A 25220-nucleotide genomic window follows, 5' to 3' on the forward strand; every position below is an offset into this window, starting at 1 on the left:
TCCAAAGTCTTGGGAAATAGGCTGAGAGAAGTACGGGATGAGATCGTTTCCGAGGACTTATTAAATAGGGATGCTTTTTCTATGAATATAATCAATTCCATAACGTAATCGGCTTTGACGAAGCAAATCATTTCCCCCTCGAAAGTGAAAGAACATCATTTGCCGCAGTTTTTCAGTCTCGTTTCGGAACCCATTGTCACTTGTTTAGAAAGAAAAATTCAAAGGGTTATGATGAGCATAAGCATTAGTCTGCTTGGTAAGAAGAAGCACTAGTGTTTTCTACAAATGCTCTATGATCACGTCAATCCCATTTGATTGTAAATTAAAAAAAAGTCTAGCGAGTATAAACCTTAGTGCAAGTGAGAGCCAAAGTTTTTCTTTTATTCCGGTTTTCAACCGATAAAGGGATGGACGGAATTTCTCAGAAATCTTGGTTATTTATACTACTCGAAATGATTTGAACAAATTTTGAATTAAAAAAATCTCGAGACATGTATATAAGGTTTTTCAATGTGTGGAGGGCCCCCCGTGCAGTTAATGAAATTTGTGGAACTGTCCGTAATTAAGTATAGAAAAATTATTCATCGTAACTCCGGTGATCGGTGATTTCAAAAAACAAAAACTCCGGTGGCCGGTTACTGGAAATTCAATCCGGGAAAAAGATATTGGAGAGAGCATTTAATTTAATTATAATTACCTAGGTCAGACATTGCCAGCCTGACGAAGATATCCTGCCCGCCGTCGATGAACCGCGTGTCCACCAGCTCGCCGCACCACTGGATGCACCCGCTCCCGCCATCGCCACCACGGATGTCCGACGCGGCGTACGCCGTGCACGAGCAGTTGGCCAGGCACCGCCGGCGGCACTCCTCAAGCGAGGCGCCGGCATCCACGCTGCTGCCGTGCGTCTCCGGCAGCTTCACGCCGCGCAGGCCGTAGAAGCCGCCCCCGCACTGCAGCGGCGTGCTGCGGACGCACCCGCCTGACGCGTTCCGCATGCGCCACTCCGCCGGCGACCTCGGCCGGAAGCCCCGGACGCAGCCGCACACCACGGCATCCACCTCGTTGCAGACGCCGAACGCGCCGCACACGCCGTACTTGTCGCACTCGTCCCTCGGCCCCGACCAGAAGATGCTCCACCCGAGCGCCGCGCTGTTCCAAACCATGCGCTGTATCACACCGGACTCATGGAGCACGACGCGGGACGGCGGCGAGCCGACGGAGGCGTGGTACATGTAGGAGACCTCGTCGGCGGTGTCGGTAAACTGAAACTCGAACATGCCCTTGTAGGTCGCCATCTCCGGTATGCCGCTGAACCGCACCCCGTTCCACGGTCCCGTCCGGTACGTCTTGCTCTTGCGTTCCTTCCTCCAGATGTGCAGCTCCGGCGAGCCCCGCGTGTCCATTACGTACCGGAAGTCGCCGGCTGACGGGTCGTGGTCGTGGCGCCATGACGAGAGGGACCACTCGGCCCCAGTCTCGACGTCCTTTCCGATCCGCATCTCCGACACGTACGTGTTGGTCGGGTGATCGAAACTCTGCCACAGCACGGCGCCGGCCGCATCCGCGAGCATGAGGTTGCCGTTGTCGCCGAGCTGCGCGACCGCCGCGGCCGAGGAGTTGGACGACCAGACGGTCTCGTTGTTGCTGGCCGCGGCCGAGGAGTTGGACGACCAGACGGTCTCGTTGTTGCTGGCGGCGTCGAGGAGGACGAGGTCTCCTCGGCCGCTGAGCGCGAGGATGCCGGAGGACGAGGCGTTGAGCGGGCGGTCGCGGTTGGCGACCCAGATGACGGCTTCCGGGGAGACGGTGAACCATATGCCGAGGAACCATTTGGTGTGGTTGGCGACCGAGAAGAGGCCGAGCTGGAAGATGTCTCCCGGTGAGACAAGCCTTAGCTGGTCGCCGCCGATGGCACTCCGCCGCGTCAACGTGCTGTCAGCGGCGGCCGAGGCTGCTGTGACTGTGAGAAGCAGCACGGACAGAATAGCGAGGAAGAGACGGTGGAGGCTCTGGCTCATCATCTCCCTGTTGAATAATGAGATGAGTAGAGTGACCGAGAAGCGTCACTCGTCAGCGCATTTATCAATTCCCAAGCCTCAGCCACACAGAGCATGCATGGAATTATTGCTTCTGACGTATGGAACGAATCAAAATGAAGAATAATGCATGGAGCGAACGTTCTACTATTGGCGTTTACCAAGTCCATCATTCCCAGACGCAGCAATCAACAAGAGACTTGGTCACACAACTCTTGATGAGTGGCACGTGGTTAACTAATTTGACCATTTTACACTTGTATCCACAACCTGCTCAACTTAGGGCCTGATTGGGACTGATTCAATTCATCAAAATTAGCTTCACTTCATCAAATTCACTTTGAAGCAGTTTTTTCTATTGTTAAATGAGAGTTTTTTCTAACATTATATAATCAAAGTCGCTCACATACACAAGCATACACACATCCTTATGCAAACTCTATCCCTACGAGCATTATCGAGAGACTGAAACGGCATAGTATCTTGAGATACCTCATGTTCAATGAAAACGTCTTCTTTCAGTGAACGGACACCGCCGGAAGCCTCAAGTAAATCATGAATAATGCAAGCACCAATTTCAAGCATAGTACTTGAACCCTAATGAGCTGGGATACCATTGTCCTTCTAGCCATACTTCATGTTATTAAAGGAGAGTTAGAGTGTGTTTAGATGTGAGGCAAGGATAGTATTTTTTTTAAATGATAGCCAATTGGTAAGCAAAATAAAACTAGCTCTAGCGCTCAGCTGCCAAGAAAACCCTGCACATGGAAGATATTATATTAAATCAATCAAATGATATCAAATTTACCAGAAAATCAACTAAATCAAAATCTTGACGTCTTTCCTTGCACATACCCAAATTAAGTAAAATGTTATCAAAACCTCAACTGAATCAATTCCTTGACTTCCATACCCATATTCAAATCAAATACAATCTTATCAAAAAAACACCGAAAACTAGACCAGGAAAGCGGTGGGGACCTTCTAGAAGGTAACCAAAACTGGTAGAGGGGTTTATAATGGGCCGGAGGTCCACCTAGAGTACCGACGAGTGGGGGGCGTGCGCCCCGTACAATCTGCACCGCCAAATAGGATTTAGGCTTCTGAGACCTCTTATGCGGTGCTCATGGCGCCAACTGCCCAACTGGCGCAAGAGCATGCCGGGGCGCCACGCCGCCAACCACACGCTTCATCGTCCAGAACATCCGCCGCCGCACTGTTGCACCCCGCGCTAGGGTCAGCGTCTCTGTGCGCCCTAGCTGTCCCGCTCCAGCCGGGGGAGGGCGAGGGCAGGGGGAACGAGGCCCCACCGCCGTTGAGGACAGCCGGGCTTTGCCCGCTGGCCCTTGTCACCAACGGCGAAGGGAGGAGGAGGGAGGAAGGGTGCGGAGAAGCGGCGCCTAGGGTTTCCCTCCGTCGCTCGCGGGAGTGAGAACAAGAAATGATTTGGTGAAGAACTGAGCAAAAGATACTACGTAGTACAGTACTATCTCCGTCCAAGTCTATAGGGCACGCGCATAGTTCTAGGTTGTCAATTTAACTAGCTAAATATATATTATATATAATAAATAATATATCTTTAGATTCATGTGGAAATGTAGTTTTTGAATATGTAATTTTTATCACATATAACATATATTTAGCTAGTTAAATTGGCAACCTAGAACTACGCGTATGTCCTCTACATTTTGACGGAGGTAGTAGTAGTACTCCTCTGCTCGGTTAGGTTCTGGTTATCTTCATTGGCCACACCGGCTTTCAGTGGCTCCTTGAACAAAGCATGCAATTAAAGCCGTATTACCGCTGCTAATAAGCTCTTCGGCTTCCACCCATCCGTTTTATCTCCCCCAAAAACTGACACCCTCTATATACTCTTGTTCATTTTCTCATAGATAAACCTCGCACACCACCTCTGTAATCTACTTTCCGGTAGGAGGTGAGTTTTCTTCTCTTCTTCTTTCTTGAGCACGATATATACATACTAGTGTTCTCGTTCAATGGCTTGCTTTGCTGTCTTTTCAGCTGCCTGACTGATCAGGCATCCGGCAATCGATCACTCAATCACACCATGCCGGACAGCAGTGGCGCGACCGTCCTCGACGACCTGCCGGAGGCGATCATCATCTGGGAGATCCTTGTCCGGCTGCCTCCCAAGGACACGATCCGCTGCGGCGCCGTGCCACCTCTACACGCAAGTTCCTTCTCGCCCACCACGACCACCAGCCGTCGCTCCCGGTCAGCAAACACTCGCCGGACGTCGATGCATTATTTGATGACCCTCGCCTCTCGGACTTAGCTGCAACTGGTAACACCTATCTCTTGGACGAACCTGCATTGTATGATGACCCTCACCTCATCGTCTTTGGCGATGACGGTGCCGGCAAGCTGAAGCTCTGGCCGGTCCACCGTTATGCTACGCCTTGTAGGGAGTTTAAAGGGCTCGACCTCCATGCTGCATTGGGACATCGGACGGTACCACCGGCACTGCACGGACAAGCACGACATAATGGTGTTTGACACCGCGGTTGAGACGTTTCGGTGGATGCGCCGCCCCGCCGAGGCCCCACTGGGACTCTGGACATCGTTGTTGGAGATGGATGGCGCACTTGCTTTGTTCAGCGTCACAGACGGTGTCATCATGGATGTCTTTGTGATGCAGGACTACAAGGATGAGGTCTGGGTTTTACGACACCGGATTAACTTGTCGGTTGCCATGACGACATTGCCTCAATTTGACTTGACGATAGCCGTGGTCAACGAGCGTGAGCTCCTTATCGAGGTTCCCGGGCGTCTACTTCACTATGATATTGATGGTAAGGTCCTAGGAGTCGTCGAACAAGATTTTTTTCGAAAAGGAGGCCTCGCCCCGGCCTCTGCATCGAGTGATGCATACAGCCTAGGAGTCGTCGAACAAGATGGCCGCCGGATACATATCACTACGTATTCGCTCCAAGAGAGCATTGTGCCGCTTGCTTGGTTTGAGGAGCAGATTGCACATGGTGCCAGTGATGAGCCTCCTCCATTCTTCCTCGGGATTTAGTTACTAGCATCGATGCACTGTGATTATCAGTGCCGTACTTCTGCATGTTCATTGTACTTTGGTGTGTGCTGCACTAATGTTCTCGACTTTGAATTATGATGCTATGGAATTATTTTACATTATGCCCTACTGCTCGATGCAGAAGGAGGTTGATCATGGATAGTGGTCGAGAATATGGAAGTAGTGGTGGAGCATGAATTTACCAAAATAGATAGAGTCAAATCTGAACTGAATTCGACCGCCGCGGTGCGTAATGAAGCTTGTTATTTGTGCACCCGTCGCTTTTGCCAAAAAATCCAGATTAACTTGCACTTGGATTCACTGGCTGCAATACTTCCTGGATGAGGACGTAGTGGAGGTGCATCTGCGTGTTTTTGTTTTGAAAATTACATATGCGAGTGTTTGTGTTGGGAAACTTGTGTTGTGTCTTTGGAGTGGAGGAGCGTGCAAATGATTGTATTGTGTTTGTGTTGTTACTGCACGAATCACGCACTGACGTCGGGCGCGCAGCCAGCGATCAAGCGGAGCGGCAAAGGATTGGGGAAAGGACACATTTCAAACAAAACTTATGTGACATTTCAGAATAGTTGCTTAGCCAATGTAAATCAATGTTTGCATAATTTCAAAAAGATGTGCATATTATATAAAAAATGTTTCAACGCCAACAGACGAGTATCTAATTTGTCAAAACTTGGCAGTCGTTTCTGTTTTAATACTACTACGTACTCCCTGGTTCGTTCCTCTAATAAAGCTAGTGATATTTTTATTACTTACGTCCCTCGTTCGTGTATTACTTGTATTACTTACGTCCCTCGTTCGTGTAATAAAGCTAGTGATAAGTTGGCAACCTTTGCTAGAACTTGTGATAGAACTATGACCTGGTTGGGGTCAGTGCCGCCGGAGGTCCTCGAGATTATTAGTGATGATTGTAAGGATACTTTGATTGAGTAATACAAACTTTATTCCAAAAAATCACCTGTCACGGCAATCTGGTGCTGGCGGACGCGGCCGGCGCCGTGGTGTGGCAGAGCCTCGAGCACCGGCAAAATGGATAAATTTAACCTCTTTATTGAATGAATTTTTTTTAAACTAGATTCAGTCTGTGAATTTATTCAGCAAAGAGGTTCAATCTGTAAATTCATTCGAGCACCCGACCAACACGTTTGTGGCGGAGATGTGGTCCGGGAAGGACCTGCAGACCTGCGCAAGATCATGAGGCCTAGAATATAGCTTGGGAAATATTCTCCCGGAAACTAGCCTGAGTCTGAGTTTAAAATTTTCTTTTTTCACAAAATTGTATTTAAGAATACAATTATACCAAGGACAACGTACCCCAGCTGCATAATCACTGGCACTAGACATAATTTGGAAAGACAAATTCTAGTCAGGTGGTTGTATCACAGTTGCAGTCACTAAGGTTTTGTTTAAGTTTTCAAATATATATGTATTGACGAGATTTCTCTTGATCCTTGCATGCGATGATTGAATGCACCTTGTAATTTGGACATGTGATGATAACAACTCCATCCTTTCCGGTTTATTGTGATCGTCTAAAAAGAAATTCATGTAGATATTTGGCAACATAAGGTCAGATGTTCCAGGAAAATAGCTAGACGCTGGAGTAGAAATATCAAGGATTTGCTTAGAAAAAAAAAAGAGAGAGTCGATGGCTAGATATAAAAGCTCAGAGTAATGACCTCCGTGAGGAAGATAAAGCACACATAGGTGTAGTTAGGGCTGGGCGTTCGGTTAATGTGGTTAATACGGTTCGGTTTATTCAGTGTTTTATAATTTCGGTTTTGTTGAAATGGCCACCGAAATAATCATACATAAATTAGCAACCGAACCATATTAACCAAAATATATCGGTTCGGTTTATTCGGTTAACCGGAAAACCGAAATACATGAACCTATCAAAGCTGGGACGTATAACAAATAGTGAACAAAGTCTCACGTAGGAACGTATAAAAAATAGTCTCGCTTATGTAGCAGCAAAAGAAAATAGCATAATTCTTATTTTCTCACACACAAGTGAAGGGAAATCAAATGAAAGGTTGTGAAATATATGTCTGGTGATAGAAACGTGAATAAATGGGACTTCATCACACGAACATGGCTTCAAGCTCTCGGATCTACAGTACTACTTCCATGGCTCCATACGATAAGCTTGCCGGAAACAAACATCTGAGGATTTTGAACAATAAATTTGTCAGCACACCTCAGTTGCAACTACATGAAAAAGATGTATATTTTTGAACCTCATAAGTTGTAACTAGTAGGTAGTAAAGTTAGTAAGGAACCGCACCATATTTAGGAAGTAGAATCCTTGACGATGGTCGAATTAACCTTATTGGCTTGTATTCAGGTTTGGGAGATTAGAGCTTGAAGAAGTCAGCGTAGTCTTGTGCGCGGATGGCTTACCATGTGTGCTGACTGTCAAGCGCCGACTTGCCGGAGCCAGCTCGCCGAGAGTTGATCGCGCACCTAGGGTTGGAAAGAGACGGCGCCGCCTGATGAAAGGATGGAGGGATGGGACTGGGAGATGGCTAGGTACGGGCATGTGAACGCGGTATACCGTATACATCAGGTAAATCAACAGAGGTGTTGGGCCGACAAATGGGCTGTAGAACTGACAACACCTAATCACATACGCAGAACCGTGTACGTCCGACGGCACGCTATGGTTAGACTTCAGATTGACGGCCTACAAATCACCGACGCCTGACTGTACAAATAATATGGTTTATTCGGTGATTACGGTTTCTGGCCGAAGCAAACCGATGTTGCACCGAAACACCGAATAGTAATAGAAATAGCCACCGAACCGAAAAACAATACACCGAATAAACATGCAAATCGGTTAAATCGGTTCGGTTCGGTTTGGTTTTTCGGTTTTCGGTTTCACAGTGCCCACCCCTAGGTGTAGTCGTGTAGAGAGAGAGATATTGTTTATTTTCACAAAGTAGCTAATCAGAGGAGAAGGAAGAAAAATATTCATGTTTTAGAGGGGCCTGAAGGACCTGTTAGTGATGGTATAGGTATCAGGAAAATTGTTAAGTTGCAGACTACGATAAAAAAAACTACTAATAAAATGTTTTGTTAAAACACATCTAAAAGTCAATGCAACGATCAGTTCAAATCAAGCCACGCACTGAAACCGACAAGTGACAATTACATGCTTTTAAAAAAGATTACTCTATAGAAATTACTACTGCGCGCTTCCCCCAAGTCGTAGTGTAGAATGATCAAATCACCTGTCACCGCGCATGCTTCAGTGTTGAGCAAGAATTCTTGATTATATTGCTGTGCTGCAGACGAATTATTTCAATTTTAATACTGGTTTCCAACGGAATTATACTACTCCTACAGAAGTTGTGAAGAACTCCACAGACTCCACACCTACATTCCCCTGCCCCCGGTGAAGCTACGGTCTTCCGCACTACTGTATCATATCATACTCGACCGGCGCAAGATCATGAGTCAGAGCCACCGTCGACTCTTCGTGGCATTTCTCTCAGTGCTGCTCCTCACGGCCGCGGCCGTCGCCGCCGACAGCACCTTGACGCAGCGGAGTGCCATCGGCGGCGACCAGCTGAGGCTTGTCTCACCGGGAGACATCTTCCAGCTCGGTCTTTTCTCGGTCGCCAACAACACCAAGTGGTACCTCGGCATATGGTTCACCGTCTCCCCGTCCGCCGTCGTCTGGGTCGCCAACCGCGACCGCCCGCTCAACGCCTCATCCTCCGGCATCCTCGCGCTCAGCGGCCGAGGAGACCTCGTCCTCCTCGACGCCGCGAGGAATAACGAGACCGTCTGGTCGTCTAACTCCTCTGCCGCGGCGGCGGTCGCGCAGCTCCGCGACAACGGCAACCTGGTGCTCGCGGACGCGGCCGGCGCCGTGGTGTGGCAGAGCTTCGAGCACCCGACCAACACGTTCGTGGCGGAGATGCGGTCCGGGAAGGACCTGAAGACCGGCACGCTTTGGGCCCTCTCGTCGTGGCGCGGCGCCGACGACCCGTCGCCCGGCGACTTCCGGTACGTGATGGACACCAGCAGCGGCTCGCCGGAGCTGCACGTGTGGAGCAAGGGGCGCAAGGCGTACCGGACGGGGCCGTGGAACGGGGTGCGGTTCAGCGGCATCCCGGAGATGACGGCCTTCGAGGACATGTTCGAGTTCCGGTTCACCAACACCCCCGACGAGGTCTCCTACGTGTACCGCGACCGCGCCGGCACGCCGGCGTCCCGCGTGGTGCTGAACGAGACCGGCGTGATGCAGCGCATGGTGTGGAACCAAGCGGCGGGCACGTGGAGCGTCTTCTGGTCCGGGCCGCGCGACCAGTGCGACCGCTACGGCGCGTGCGGCGCGTTCGGCGTCTGCAACGTGGTGGACGCCGTGGTGTGCGGCTGCGTCCCGGGGTTCCGGCCGAGCTCGCCGCCGGAGTGGCGCATGCGGAACGCGTCCGGCGGGTGCGCACGCAGTACGGCGCTGCAGTGCGAGGGCGGCGGCGAGGACGGTTTCTACGCCCTGCGCGGCGTGAAGCTGCCGGAGACGCACGGCAGCAGCGTGGACGCCGGGGTGTCGCTTGACGAGTGCCGCCGGAGGTGCCTGTCCAACTGCTCGTGCACGGCGTACGCCGCGTCGGACATCCGTGGTGGCGGTGGCGGGAGCGGGTGCATCCAGTGGTTCGGCGAGCTGATGGACACGCGATTCGTCGACGGCGGACAGGATCTCTTCGTCAGGCTGGCATTGTCGGACCTAGGTAAGTCTCACCTACTCTCTAGGCACGAATATTCATTTCCTCATCCACTCTGGAAGAACAGTAATGTTTTTAAAACATACACTAAAAAGGAAATTTTCAATCTGGACATTCAAACGCGTGTCCGGGCATCTGAGAAGCCCGTGGGCAAAAAAGACAAAACCAATTCAAACAGCATCTCTAAGTCTAACAGTGAACAATAAACTTTGGCTCATGCCTATTTTTTGTTTTCTGAAAGCTACTACTCTTATGTCAAAACATGATCGATTTGGTATGGACACCACGCACTCCAACATCTTGCAAGTGAAATTTTTTTGGACCTTCTTAAAATTATTTACTACTCCCTCCGTCCGGAAATACTTGTCCTAAAAATGCATATAATGGGTGTATCTATAATTAAAATAAGTCTAGATACATTCATCTCTAGGACAAGTATTTCCGGACGGAGGTAGTACTTTTTTGAATTTACTGTTAACGTGATGGAGCAGATTTTTTTTTTAGCGGTACGCGATGGAGTAGATAAGCTCGGAAACCCATTCATCTGGTCCCTCTAGGCAACATTACTTCGCATGGATCAACACTTGCCGGTTCCAGAGATAATTTTGAATGCCCAATAAGAAATGAATCTCCTTGTGCCCTAGAACCAAACAATTTGACCAAGATATGATTTGTCTCAAGTAAATTGTGCATACATTAGTTTTTGAAAAGACGCGTGAAATTTTTGCCGCATCGATCGAATCCGGAGAGAAGAGGAAGCGCATGCCCGAGATGTAGAAGGGGAGCGCCTCAGTGAGGCCCCGGACAGGAACGATCCAAAGTCAGGTGGAGGAAAATCGAAGATTTAAGAGGTACTTGTTGGGGAGAGGGGGTGGTTCGATCGATAGAGGGGTGCGCGGTAGCGCCGCTGGTTGCAGATGGCTAGGGCTGGCGGTTAGGATGGTGTTGAGGGATGGAGGGGGTCAGGACCATGAATAAATCCCCTCAACCGTCTGATCTAGATCAAACAATGTTGATTGATTTGATTTGAATGAAGAAGAAAATTAGGCGCAGGTGCAATGGTCGCCCCAATTGTGTAAGTGTCACATACTCACGGTACCCATGGTATTTTGTCTGCATGTCTAGTACTTCCTCCGTTTCTAAATATAAGTTTTTTAGAGTATAAATTCATTATAGGACTACATACGGATGTATATAGACATACTTTAGAATATAAATTCATTCATTTTGCTTTATATGTAGTCTTTTAGTGAAATCTTTTAAAAGACTTATATTTAGAATCGGAAGGAGTAGATTGTAGTGACGCACGTTCTAAAATACTTCTATTCGATGAGCTTGTTTGACTTTGCTTCCTCTCCCTGCCAATCAGTTCCAACCATGGAATAGCAAATAGGCAGATGGAGGTTGATATTTCGTCACTCCACACAAAATAATTTGATTCAAAGAGAGAGAAAACATATGAATGATCTCAAAATTTCAGGTCCACGACTCATTGGACATATGCAATTCTTTCTTATTCTAATCACCCAGTTGCATGCATAAAACAAACCTGTCCTCACATTCCAGCTCACCAAGCTAGACTTCAACGACCTTCCAGACAATAACAATTCATGTTCAAACTCCCGGCTGAAGTCTGACTTTTCTGTCCATGCACAGAATGTATTTTCAATCAGTCACTTGTGTGTCCCTTGTCGATCGCCTACCAGGACAAACATGTCAAGCTCACACATTATGATGCACCTACTTACTCCCTCCGTTTTAAATATAAGACCTTTTACAGATTCCACTAGAAGACTCGAAGCAAAATAAATAAATCTATACTTTAAAATATATTTATGTACATCCGTATGTACTTCATAGTGTAATCTCTAAAAGTTCTTATATTTAAAAACGAAAGATTACTAGCTACATAAGTACGTATCTCGCGTTTTGGCTCCCCGGAACACATGCATCCGGGCAAACAGTAAAGCGAAAAAACATATTAAATATTTTTTTAAATCTAATTTGTTTATAGATGTTTGGGTTAGTATGGCAAGTATGCATGATAATTTTCATGCAAAACAGAATGGCGGTGTTTCGTTAGCAAAAAATAAAACAAATTTGATATTTTGGAATAACTTTTGGTATTTCATTTTTTTAATGCACAAGCAAAAATGCTTATCCTTTTTACCTCAAAAACTGAATGTGACTAAGTACACATAAATTTTTTGTCTTGTTTTTGTTTTTCATTTTAAAAAAATGGGCCTAGGAGCGAAATTGACTTTCCCCATACCTACATTATAAATCCTACAATTTTTGGACGATGCTAACGCTGCATCTGTATCTAAATTCAGAGACAACCAAGAACAAGAAGTTTCTCACGGTCATCGCAGCGGTGATAGCAGGGTTTGCATTGCTTCTGTTGTCACTTAGCTTCCTGATCTGGAGAAAGGTCCAGCGCCGCAGGATGGAAGGTCAGACAGGGTCCTTGGTGCATGTGTTTCAGGAAAATAATCTGATACTACCATCTGATTGGTCATGCCATTTTTGCAGTCGCCATGTTTGATGACATCACGAGAGGCGAATGCCCTACGTACCACCTCGAAACCATTAGGGCAGCCACCGACGGTTTTCGCCCCGAGAACGAGATCGGACGCGGTGGCTTTGGCATCGTCTACAAGGTGATACAGTAGTGCTTTGCATATTGCAATCATATTACAATCTGTGTACCATGTCAGTCAGAACTTTCGTCGACTGGTCGTAAAATATAAGCAGCAGAGGGTTTTTTTATTTCAGAACAAAATAATTTCGGTCATGATTGAAATATGCAAAAATTCGTAAATTTTGCATATTTCTTTGGATTTTGAAATTCAAAATTTCACTTAATTTTAATGAATTATAACTTAATTTAAATTTATTTTGAAATCACTTTGGATCTACCTTGAAATCTTGGGGTTAAAAATTATTTCGGGCCCCACAGAAATATGCAAAATTACAGAAATTTTATTGAAATTTCGTTGAAATTTTTAACCTAACTTGTGTGGAAAGTTAGTGTCTGAGAAACTGAGCTGAATTTCTCAGGGTCAAATGCTAGACGGCCAGGAAGTTGCAGTGAAGAGGCTGTCGGCGGAGAACCGAGTGCAAGGACTGAAAGAGTTCAAGAACGAGGTGGACCTCATCGCCAAGCTGCAGCACCGTAACCTCGTACGCTTGCTCGGCTGCTGCATCCACTGCTCCGACAGGATACTCGTCTACGAGTACATGAGCAACAAGAGCCTGGACACCTTCATCTTCGGTACCTACTTAGTGCAGTAAAATTGTTACCATTTCTAACTGAGAAATTGCCACACTCAATTCTGTGAATTGCCAACAGATCCGAGGAGGCGCGCCACTTTGAGCTGGAAGACAAGGATGGACATCATCCTCGGGGTTGCCAGAGGGCTTGTCTACCTTCACCAGGACTCGAGGCACACGATGATCCACCGAGATCTCAAGGCGGCCAACGTTCTACTTAACGAGGAGATGGTCGCCAAGATATCAGATTTCGGAATTGCAAAGTTGTTCAGCAGCAGCGGCGACAACAGCCAGGACTCCACCGTCACAGAAAGAATTGTTGGGACATAGTAAGAACTGGAACTCTTCATAAAACATCAATGGTCAAGTAATATAATTTACCTTGACTTTTTATTCAGATAGCGAGATTTTCAGACTATTTTCTGTACGATGGCAGTGGCTACATGTCACCGGAGTACGCCATGGACGGCATGGTATCATTCATGCAGGACGTATACAGCTTCGGTGTGCTGTTGCTGGAGATCGTCAGTGGAAGGAGGAACCAACGAAGTTTCAACCTTATAGCTCATGTAAGCAATCAATTACCTTTCGTGCAGCCGAAAGCAAAATAATCAAAATGAGATTTGTGTGGTTTATAAAATTCTTTCTAATTTGAAATTTCATGCCTACATGGCCCAAGTCTCAACCCCGTTTGCTTCAACAGAAACACATTTTGAAGGAACCACATTGAATTCCAAGATGACCTTGACAAAACAGAATAAATGTTTGCAGGCATGGAATCTGTTTGAAGAAAACAGGAGCCTCGAGCTCCTTGATCCAGCCGTGCGTGGCGGATGCTCACCGGCGGAGCTAGAGCATGTTACGACGTGCATCCAAATAGGGCTACTGTGCGTTCAGGAGAGCCCGAGCCAACGACCACAAATGGCTGCCGTAATCCCCATGTTGTCGCACCAACAGGCGCCAGGGCGGCCACTTCGTCCAGTGGTCTGCACGCAGGTGAGAACTCCGGCGGGCCTTCTCAACGTCGAGGAAGACACGTCCAGCAATGAATTGACCATCACGAACCTCGAAGGCCGGTAACAACTAGCAAGAATGCATGGGTGGAGGGATGCAAGGCAATTATGGACGACCTTCTGTATGTAATTGGGCAGGACAGGTGCGCGCACGGCATCGCATGCATCTACAAAAGTGTGATCGCTGGATTAACACACCTCTGTAGGAAAAAAAACACCTATGTAATTCATGGAGACTGAGAACAAATTCAAGATCTGACAACAATTCAAATGAACTCATTTTGCCTCAGGGTGTGTTATATTATGATAACATATTATGTTATCATAAACCACTCTTTACTCATTAACTATTTGCTACATAAGCAAACTTGCCTTGAGAGCCTAATGTTGAGTGAATTTCAGTTTTTACCCCTTACTTTAACATTTTTTTACAATAATTATCCCATTTAACAAATTTTCATCCAGATAACCACATTTAGCGAAAGTTTTGCCAGTTTTTACCCCAGTAATTCTTTTCTGGGCGATCTGCCAGCTAACTCCCTGCCATCAGATTCCTCTTGGCATTTTTTCAATGCCCGAACCGGTAACAACTAGCAAGAATGCATGGATGGACGGATGCGACGCAATTACCGACGGCTTTCGGGCTAATTTTTTTAAAATATTACATTTTCTTAATTAAATTTGACAAATAATATGCTGTTTAAATTATTAACAAGAATAATATAGCCTCGGCCGCGTTGTAGCCGATAGGAACCTGTCGGCCACGCCGTAGCCGATAAGCACCTGTCGGCCGCGGCGTAGCCGACTCGACCTCTCGGCCGCAGGGAAGCCGACGGATGCATGGCCCTCCATATTTCCCGCCATGGTTGCATCTGTTAGCACTCTCTGGTAGCTCTCGGCTAGGGAACGGACACTTTCTGACCACTATTTGCTAGCTTACTGATTATGTGTGTTTTGTTTGTAGCTAAGCAGGGTCGTATGATCGCCCCATCATGCATCCGTCGGCCTCGCTGCGGCCGATAAGGTCCTGTCAGGCATGCAACCGTCGATAGAGGCTAATCGGCTACGCCCTATCGGCTACGGCGCGGCCGACAGGTTCATATCGGCTACGGCGCAGCCGAGGCTATAATATTCCTGTTAATAATTCAAACTGCATATTATTTGTCGAATTTAATTAAGAAAATTTAATATTAAAAAAATAGCCGACTTTCTGTATCTAATTGGGCAGGACAGTGCGCACACGCCATCGCATGCATCTACAAAAGTGTGACCGCTTAATTAACACACCTATGGAGGAAAAATACCTATGTAATTCATGGAGACTGAGAACAAATTCAAGATATGACGAAAATTCAAATGAAGCCCATTTGCATGTGTACAAATGTTAGGCAATGATTTGATGCATTGTGGGTTCTATTATGTAGTTGATTCTTCGAAACATCACACAACTTTTCCGGCCAATCTTGGTTTCCTCATCGTGCTACCCACTTTCTAAGTTCTCCGTTGCAAGACCACTTCGATGGGTTAGAACAGGAAACTACCAAGAAACACTTACCTGCGTGCTAAGGAGAATCGGGACCCCGTTCGTCGAAACACTATGTTATGGACATGACTAAATCAGATGAGCATGTGCAACTGTATCTCTTATTTATCTATTTTGAAGGGCAATCGTCTCGCTTATTTGTTGTATTATACTCCCTCCGTTTCTAAAGACAGTTAGGATTAAAGGATTAGGGGAAGGAAGGGGCCCACCCCGTGAATAACAGGGGGAGAAAGATTTCGTTTGGAAGCTTACGTAACTTTTTGTAGTGTGTTTGCTAGACGTAGCATTATTGGTTTCTAAATATAAGTCTTTTTATAGATTTTACTATGAATTACATACGGATGTATATAGACATATTGTATATTATATATTCATCCATTTTGATCTGTATATAGTTCATAGTGAAATCTTTAAATATACTTATACTTAGGAACGAAGGAAGTATCTAGTTCAACATTCAGAAAATAGGAATTTTAGAAGCGAAAAAAAATTACAGTTTACATGGCACAAAATGAAATCTCAAAGCGTGAAGGATCAGTTCTCCTTCATGTTTAGGAAAAATGTATGTTGAATAAGGCTCTCGTTGAGCCTATAAGGAAGTACCTTCGCCCACCAATCCCCTTTCTCGTGGAAGCGCCTAATATCCATCACCGACAGATTTATCCGGTACACAGCAAGCTTGCCACCCATGTCAAATAAGTGCATAACATGGCGGGGTTCACAGCCGGCTGCCGCCTTGTCGAACGCCAGTATATTATTGCAGCAGACACCGAACGATTTTCTCTAGTGTAGATGTCTGTTTGGTATTAGGTTCGGACTGTCAGCACTGGAATATCGACAGTTCATGTTAAGATGATGGCTTCAGACTACATGATGCATTACTATGTAAGGTTTTTATGAATAATTAATAAAATATATGCATGCATCCATTCAGATGCATAGGCCGGGGTAATTCTGAATTTCTAAAAAAAAATATGTTGCCCAGACAATGTGCACCGGCATTTGCGCTATTTTATTTACTAAGTGAAAAATAACTTAAAATAGTAACATACCATAATAGATAGTAACATATGTGCGATATGATGCAAGACTTTATTTATTTAGCTTTAAACTCATTTTGCCTCAGAGTGTGTTATATTATGATAACATATTATGTTATCATAAAGCACTCTTTACTCATTAACTATTTGCTACATAAGCAAATTTGCCTTGAGAGCGTAATGTTACTGAACAGTATGTTGGCCTTTGTAGGGCTTTTCCTCGCCAATCCAGAAACAAAATAGGATGGAACTATATATGGATTGAAATACCAACAAGACTTAAAAATCTTCTTTTAGACAATATATAGAAGAGATACCTCTCCTGAACTAACACTTACAAACCAACACAGTAAAGACAAACGACACACAAACCTGCCCTCTTACACCAAGATAAATCGAAAAGCACACCCAACAGCACCATCCTTACCGCACCATGCAGCAGAGCAAATGGGTGTGTCACCCTAGCTAATATAATTCCTCACACGTAGCACTCGTAGAGCTTGATGTCCATCTGCAGACGGAAGTAGACGGTTCCCTCGGAGGCATCGAGCCGGAGCGTGGCGACGCCGCGCGCCATGAAGAAGTCGCCGGTGCCGCCGACGACGGAGAGGTCCCGCGTCCTGTCGTCCATGAGGTCGGCGCCGACGAGGTTGATGGTGCCCTTGTGCGCCGTGGAGTTGAAGACGATGGAGAAGCCGAACCACGAGGTGTAGGACTCCTGCTTGTCGTAGAAGTAGAACCCCTGGGCGCGCGCCGCGGGCTCCTCCCCCGCCACGGGTAGCGCCTTCCCCACCGTCATCGGGTCGTTGAACACCACCAGCGTGCCGAAGTAGGTGCCGTTCTTCCAGTGGGTGGTGCTCAGCGCCGTGGGCTTGGTGGCCGCCGCGGACGTCGCGTTCCGCGTGTTGTTGACGCCGTTGTAGAGGATGTCGTGGTAGTAGAGCGTCATCTCGATGCACGGCTCGTCGGAGCTGCTGGAGACGACCCTCCTCAGGCCGTGGGCGGCCGCCGAGCCCAGCAGAAACGCCGCGACCACGACGGCCAGTGACAGCTTGGATGATGATGCGAGGCCTTGCATTGTTGACAACGCAACTGATTACTGAGCGTAAGCTGCGAAAGATCGATCGACTAGTTGTGTGATGTCGTAGCTAGAGCACTGCTAAGTGAGGATGTAGCTAGCTCTTGTTGTTGTTGTGTGTTAAGAGCTTGACTTGTGCATGCTATTTATAGAGGTTCATGCATATGCATGCAGATAGAAAGTATGAGTTTAATTAGCAACTTTAGCTTACATCATATATAATCTCTCTTGTACTCCAAGTCACCAACAAGTGACTAATCTTGTTTAGAGTTGATGATTCGGTTGCGGTGGGTAACTCCTACACAAAGTACGTAGCATACCTGAAAAGCAATTATTCATTTTGTGCTATTGGGCAGTCATGAATATGTAAGCATACACCAGCAGCTCATGTTAGGTGGGCTTCCAAAAGCCACACACATGCACTGATGTTTCTTAATTTGGAGAAGAACATTCTTGGGATTAATTAGTTTGTTCACTCAAATGGACGCAACGATGGTATCGTTGGTACGTCAGAGTAATGTACTAGTAGATGGATACTTTTCGTTCCCCTCCAACCAGTTAAGGCTATGCATGGCATCGCTTTTGCCTTTTTTCGCTAGCACGTCCACATGCCAACCATGGCGGGAGCTCCAGCATTTTACAAGGGGGCAAAGAACAATTCAGACGACAGAGCATATGTAAACTATTTCACTCAAAATGACAAAAACGATAAATACATCAAAACAAAATGTGTTTGGACGATGGTATCCCAATTCATCAGGTTCAAATCCTGTTGCTTGCATTATTCCTAAATTTATTTTGAGATTTCCGGTGATAGGCTCTCAGTGGGAGTAGACGTTACCGTCGACGACGAGTCGTCTACGATGACTTCATAAATTTCAAGATGATATGCCGACTGGAATAGGATACACTAGTAGAAAATAAGGCTTTCGGCTGGAGCCCCAAATCCCATTTGCCTCGGCTCCAAGTAAAACCGAGACCAATGCCAAGCATTGGTCCCGGTTCGAGCTGTCAGGGCCTCGCATGGCAATAGTCCTGGTTCGGTTCGATGCATTAGTCCCGGTTCGTGCCAAAAACCGGGACTAAAGACCCAGCGACTCACACGTGGCGTGTCGCAGAGCATTAGTCCCGGTTGGGCGCTGGAACCGGGACTAATGATTGTTGGAAATATGCCCTAGAGGCAATAATAAATTAGTTATTATTTATTTTTTTTATTCATGGTAATCGTTTATTATCCATGCTATAATTGTATTGATTGGAAACACAAATACATATGTGGATACATAGACAAAACACCGTTCCTAGTAAGCCGCTAGTTGACTAGCTCGTTGATCAAAGATGGTTAAGGTTTCCTAACCATGGACAAGTGTTGTCACTTGATAACGGGATCACATTATTAGGAGAATGATGTGATGGACAAGACCCAAACTATAAACGTAGTATATGATCGTGTCAGTTTATTACTACTGTTTTCTGCATGTCAATGTTTCTGTTCCTATGACCATGAGATCATGCAACTCCCGGACCCCGGAGAAATACTTTGTGGGTTATCAAACATCGCAACGTAACTGGGTGACTATAAAGATGCTTTACAGGTATCTCCAAAGGTGTCTGTTGGGTTGACATGGATCAAGACTGGGATTTGTCACTCCGTGTGACGGAGAGGTATCTCGGGGCCCACTCGGTAATACAACATCACAACAAGCCTTGCAAGCAATGTGACTAAGGAGTTAGTTACGGGATCTTGTATTACGGAACGAGTAAAGAGACTTGCCGGAAAAGAGATATTTTATTGTCTACTCCAAACAAAATGGGCACAGGGGAGGGGAACCTTAACCATCTTTGATCAACGTGTTAGTCTAGTAGAGGCTTACTAGAGACTTTGTGTTGTCTGTGTACCTGCACATGTATCTGAGTTTTCAACCAATACAATTATAGCATGGAAAATAAACGATTATCATAAACAAAAAAATATGATAATAACCAAATTATTATTGCCTATGGGCATATTTCCAACAAAATCTTCGTCGGTGGATTCTTAAATACATAAGGCCCAATTCTCAAATATTAATAATCTAAGTTTGGTTACCACAAGTTTCAAGCCACTCTTAAATACAGAAAAAGTTTTGATCATCAAATACACAACTTAAATACATAACAAGTTCTCATAATCAAATACATAACTTAATATCCTCACATAACTAATAATGCATAAAACTGAAGAATCTTCTTATCTTCAGGTGCATGAGCTTCAGCAACACATCGATACTCCCACCTTTAGCATATAAAGAATGGAAAAATAAAGATGCAATAAATATAAAGAATGATATTTGGATAGAAAAATTCATAAAATATACTAAAATGCAAGCATTATGTAGCCCACAAAAAACTGATCAAACTTCATATAATGCATAATGTATAGATTAAATTATGTGTTAATTTGATAGTGTGCATATGACTCTGTCAACATGGCAGAAGCGGTATAACAGGTACTTTTACCTGTTTTCTTTATATGGCATATAAAGAATGGTAAATTTCAGATTGAATACATAAAAAGATAATGACATTTGTTGTTTGAAAACTCACAGTATGCTAATTTCAAAATCACAAGGCAATTTGTCACAAGCACACACACATACCAATCTGAATACCAAGTTCACATGCAATACCAAGTTAACATGGAACACATGGATCAACCACCCTCATATTATCAAACACCACTCTATTTCTACGTTCCATAAAATCCACAAAATAGCAGAGATGCCTACTGTCATAAGACTCATATCACTTTTATCAAATTTACCAATACACATAGCAAATATATTTTTTATGTTGTCACGGATGTAAATGACATGTACATGCAGTACACAAAGATTAACAAAACACGTACAAGACATGTAACCAAAAGAGCCATGGATAAATTACTTGCACTAAAGCAAAAGGTTAAACAACACTGCAACATGACTAAGCTAACACCTCGAGTGGAAGCATGAGCAGATGGAAAATCAGGTCGAGTGCGAAACTAACCCTAACCCTCACCGCCGCCATTGAGACAGATGAGTGGCGAGGGAACTGTGGAGAACGGCGGCGAAGTGCCATCGCGCCAACCGATTGCCTCCTATTGCAGCTGGAGGACAAAGACTCCGATGGATCTGGCTGGCACAACACCGTCACGAACAACACCTCTTATTTGATCGAGGCGTCATCCTATAGACAATGACAAAGCTTTGTGTTGATACCAGGGGCACCTACTACTACATGACTAGGTTGCAAATATAGTTGTCGACGATGACATGTCGTCACATGAGGCATGGATATTAAACTTACCAAAAGACTTCATAGGACCCAAAGATTAGCGAGGATCGATCCCCAAATGTCTAGACATAACTTGGCGCCCCGGAGATGGACAACTCGAACATAGGATATGTGGCCTTCAATGCCGTCGGTTGTTTGGTACGACCTAATTAAGATGACCTTCGATTATGCTGGTGTCGATAATGGTCGAGGAGGAACGCGGGGTTAAAGGCGAGTAGGCACGAGGACACCGATACCGCGGTAGTAGAGCACAAACTTGGATGAGAGACGGGCCAATAGGTTTGTTGTTATCTAGATCTTTGTTCCTCTCAAAAAGAAAAAGGAAATAGACGGTTCCCTCGAAGGCGTTGAGGAGTCGACGCACCAAGTGCGAGGGACGGTGTTGCTGCATGCATGGTCGTGAACCATGAAACCGTCCACCAGATGCTGCAATCATCTATGGTCGAAGCACAACCAACAGTGGCCATGTTGGGACTGTCGGCGGCGAAGCTGCAACCATTAACGGCCGAGCTGCGACTATGGACAACGGAACTTCAAACCAATTGACATGGATGTCCGCGAGATGCGGCCATAAAAAACAAAGCTACAATCGTGAAAGACGGTGATGCAAGGAGTGACAACCATGTTTCAAGGCCACAGGACGACGAGACTGCGAGCCGGTGAAGTGAGAGGGAAGGGGCGCCTTGTGTGTTTTTCGCTCTCTCTTTCGTATGCATGTTTGGACGGACACGACTCAATGTAATGGCTGCACGTGGATATCGGACGGCACCGCATGTGACCGATGGGAGTCGACAAACGGCTAAGCGTCGCCCTAGATGAAATGAAATGGGCGAGAGAGACCAAAAAAAAGAAAAACGCTCTCCCGACCTCTTCTCGGGGCGGCGGCGATACCTTCCCTAGTCGACGGACCACGCCGACGGCCGCCTCCGGGAAGCCACCACGCCGCGGCCTCCGCATCGCGGGTTCATCCCTCCCTCGATTTTCTCTCAGATCGAGCAAATCAGAGAAACCTGTGGGCCGGGAGGGAGGGATGGCTGTGATTCAGAGAGTGCTTGCTGCTGCTGCTGCTATGTGTGCTCGCTGGTTATAGCATTGGTGTATCATCTAAATTGTTGAAAAAGATAATACCCAAAATGTGCGTCTCAAGGAAACACGATCGGACTTTGGTGGAATTTTTGCATTTAAGTGTTTTACTCTTTGTGAGGTGGCTTGTTGCCTATTGTTCTACTAATATAATACTACCTACTAACGTTTGCATCTTTGTAGTTGATCATCAGATGGAGCAGCGGCAATCAATCACCATGTCGAAGCTAGACAGTAGCTGTGTGACCGTCCTCGATGACTTGCCAGAGTCGATCATTGCCGGGGAGATACTCATCAGGTTGCCAGCAGAGGACATCCTTCGCTGCCGTGCTGTGTGCAAGTTGTGGTGCCATGCCACCTCCGCCCGCGACTTCCTTCTCGCTCACCACCGTCGCCAGCCCTCGCTCCTTCTCATCGATTGCCTCAACCGTGACAACAGATTCTATGACGGCCATCTCTGCGTCTTCTGCGGTGACCATGCCGGGGCTACCAGCTGCAAGCTCCGACCCATCCTCTGGTATGCTGACCACAAGCAGGATGTAGACAGCCTCACTATCCATGCTTCCTGTGATGGCCTCCTCGTCATCTCTTACAAAGATCGTGGCAGACGCTTCGATATCTGCAATCCAACGACCCGCCAACTTGCTCCCCTGTTGCTGCTTCCTGGACCAAAATGTTGGCAAAGGCCCGATCAAGCGTTGTACGTCGGCTCCTTGACGAGTACTTTCCGTCGACCGAACTCGTACGTACAATACCACGATCGATCGATTCTTCCTGAGACAAGGTGCACGTACAAAGCTAGCTAGCAGGCAGGCATGCAGCTGGATGGATTCTCACGTAGCAGATGTGAACTAGCTTGCACAACCTCAAGGCTGATCGAACCAGCACCAGTTCAAGCAACGGAACACGCACACGAAACATTGAAGACGCCGAGATGATTGCCAGAGGCTCGTATCGAGCCTTTGATTGTATTGCTTTGATCTGATCCAATATTACAGGGGTACTTGTACGTATATATAGTAGCTAACCAAGACAACTACTAATCCTATACCTACATGGTGATGGTTCCAAGTCCAAGCCGGACTAGGACTCGTGGTTAATTCCAACACAAAATGTCGTGCTTCAGTTACAAGCATTCGCATAGCAGGATTCTACCAGCATTGCCTCTGCAGAGAATACCGTGTGCTCTACTCAATTTGCACAAGGAATGAGAACGGTTTCGCTTTCACGACTTATTTCTACGTCCTCTCGGTGGGATCTGATGAGCCTAGTTCCATAGGACAACCACCTATGGAACAAGACCTACTGGATGGACACCCACCTATGGAACAAGACCTACTAGATGGACTGACCTGTTCGTCTAATGTATCTATTCTCCACCGTGGCAGCCTGCATTGGGATCTAAAAGAACGGTACCACTCTGACACCAGCAAAATTCTACTGTTCAACACTGCTGATGAGACGTTTAGGTGGATGAGCCGTCCCACCGGAATGAGCTTTTGGACATTGTTGTTGGAGATTGACAGTGTGGTTGCTATGTGCACCAGTTCCGATGGCATTGTTGTAGATATCCACATGATGCAGGACTATGAGGCTGAGGTCTGGGCCTTCAAGTATCGGATTGACCTATCTGGGCTGAAGGCGTCCCTACCACCTGATCTAAGGGTGAGATGTTTACGCAAGATTGCTGTGCTCGGCAAGCACGAGTTGCTCATCGAGCTTGATGCTGGGCATATTGTGCGCTGTGACATTGATGGTAAGTTTCTGGGACACGTGAAATGCAGTGAGTGTGAGGAAAGCCGTGTGCACATTACACCATATAGCTTCCAGGAGAATATCATTCCACTTCCGTTCTTGGAGATGCAAGAAGATTATGGGATGCCAGAAGCAGAAGATGATGATGAGACCCACTATTTCATCTGGCCATATCCATAGACCGCATTTATATAATATCCTCAAATCCTGATCCAGGTTTACTGTGCCCTTGCAGTACTTATGCTATGCTATCTAACAGGTTCCGTTTAACTGGGCATTTTGACTGGTAACCGTAGCATCTTTGCTATGAGCTATCTGAATTACTGTTTTTACCTGATCTTTGCTATGGGCTATGCTATCTCACCGTCAGGTAGCTTTGTTGATGTGCGTGGTTTGGTTTTTGAGATCAAGTAATGTTCTGAAATTGAGTTGTTAAGTTTGTTTGTTGTAGCATCCTGAATATTAGATGCTAGATTGTTATTATAAATCCACAATTGAAAACTGCCATGATCTTCCCATGTTACAGGGGTGGCAACATAAATTCTTGATTCTATGGATTATTTGAATTACTGTTTTATCTGAACATTCTTTCTCTTTAGTTTCCGTATATACATCCTGCTGAAATGGTGAACTGCCACACATAAGGACCAAGCTCTTGTGGCAGCAGAGCTTCAGCTCAAAAGTTGGAATAAGTTGGAAGAACTGTGTGATTTTTAAACAGAGCAGATCACCATGATATACTTTTGTTTCTCCAAGCAGTCTTCTTTCTAACTTTCCTCGTGTACCTTTGATCGTTTTGTTTCATGATCTTGAGTGAGAATTCTGATAGTTGTGTGGACTATTGTTGCTGATAAAGGCACCATGAGCTGGACCAGTGAATGTTTTCGCCCATGCATCGACCACATCAAAATAAAGTGGACACATGCACACAAAAACTCGTGGCCGTGCCTCATATCTTTTGCTTATTTCTTTTTGATGCTCATGGTATCTGCAACTCCATAATCATGAATAAGGTATCTGCACCTCCATAATCATGTATGACCACTAGCGCGTTGCCGACGACTCTCTGTCTGCACCATGTTTCTGCTTGTCGGTTCATCGAACAACGATCACCTGCCATGCAAAATACATTGCAGATCCATAAACACTACAATACACATACATATTGCTTGAGGTCCATTAGAAATGATGACTCATTGAATCCAAAAAAAAAAGAATGTAAGAGGGAACTGAGACAGAACATATTATCAGTATCACATCACAGGTGCTCTGAATATTAACATAACA

At 46.0% G+C, this 25220-nt stretch overlaps 4 protein-coding genes across 4 annotated transcripts; 2 read left to right on the forward strand and 2 right to left on the reverse strand.

The window, feature by feature from the left end:
- Nucleotides 1-661: 661 nt before the first annotated feature.
- On the reverse strand, nucleotides 662-2082 carry LOC123424473 (receptor-like serine/threonine-protein kinase SD1-8). Its single transcript, XM_045108092.1, has one exon. The coding sequence runs from the start codon at nucleotides 2022-2024 to the stop codon at nucleotides 684-686; it is 1341 nt and encodes a 446-aa protein (XP_044964027.1). The 5' UTR covers nucleotides 2025-2082; the 3' UTR covers nucleotides 662-683.
- Nucleotides 2083-8397: 6315 nt separating this feature from the next.
- Nucleotides 8398-14394, forward strand: LOC123429205 (receptor-like serine/threonine-protein kinase SD1-8). The gene is made up of 7 exons (XM_045113259.1): nucleotides 8398-9839; nucleotides 12167-12286; nucleotides 12366-12493; nucleotides 12894-13107; nucleotides 13186-13435; nucleotides 13543-13675; nucleotides 13878-14394. The coding sequence occupies exons 1-7, from the start codon at nucleotides 8555-8557 to the stop codon at nucleotides 14184-14186; spliced, it is 2439 nt and encodes an 812-aa protein (XP_044969194.1). The 5' UTR covers nucleotides 8398-8554; the 3' UTR covers nucleotides 14187-14394.
- A 2587-nt stretch (nucleotides 14395-16981) lies between these two features.
- Nucleotides 16982-17887, reverse strand: LOC123429206 (dirigent protein 5-like). Its single transcript, XM_045113260.1, has one exon. The coding sequence runs from the start codon at nucleotides 17778-17780 to the stop codon at nucleotides 17181-17183; it is 600 nt and encodes a 199-aa protein (XP_044969195.1). The 5' UTR covers nucleotides 17781-17887; the 3' UTR covers nucleotides 16982-17180.
- Nucleotides 17888-21876: 3989 nt separating this feature from the next.
- LOC123424993 lies at nucleotides 21877-24113 on the forward strand. Its single transcript, XM_045108671.1, has 3 exons — nucleotides 21877-22057; nucleotides 22362-22878; nucleotides 23567-24113. Exons 1-3 carry the CDS (start codon nucleotides 21877-21879, stop codon nucleotides 24111-24113), a joined length of 1245 nt encoding a protein of 414 aa, XP_044964606.1.
- The last annotated feature ends 1107 nt before the right edge of the window (nucleotides 24114-25220 follow it).

Source organism: Hordeum vulgare, chromosome 2H (assembly GCF_904849725.1).
Source record: "Hordeum vulgare subsp. vulgare chromosome 2H, MorexV3_pseudomolecules_assembly, whole genome shotgun sequence".
NCBI classification, from domain to species: Eukaryota; Viridiplantae; Streptophyta; class Magnoliopsida; order Poales; family Poaceae; genus Hordeum; species Hordeum vulgare.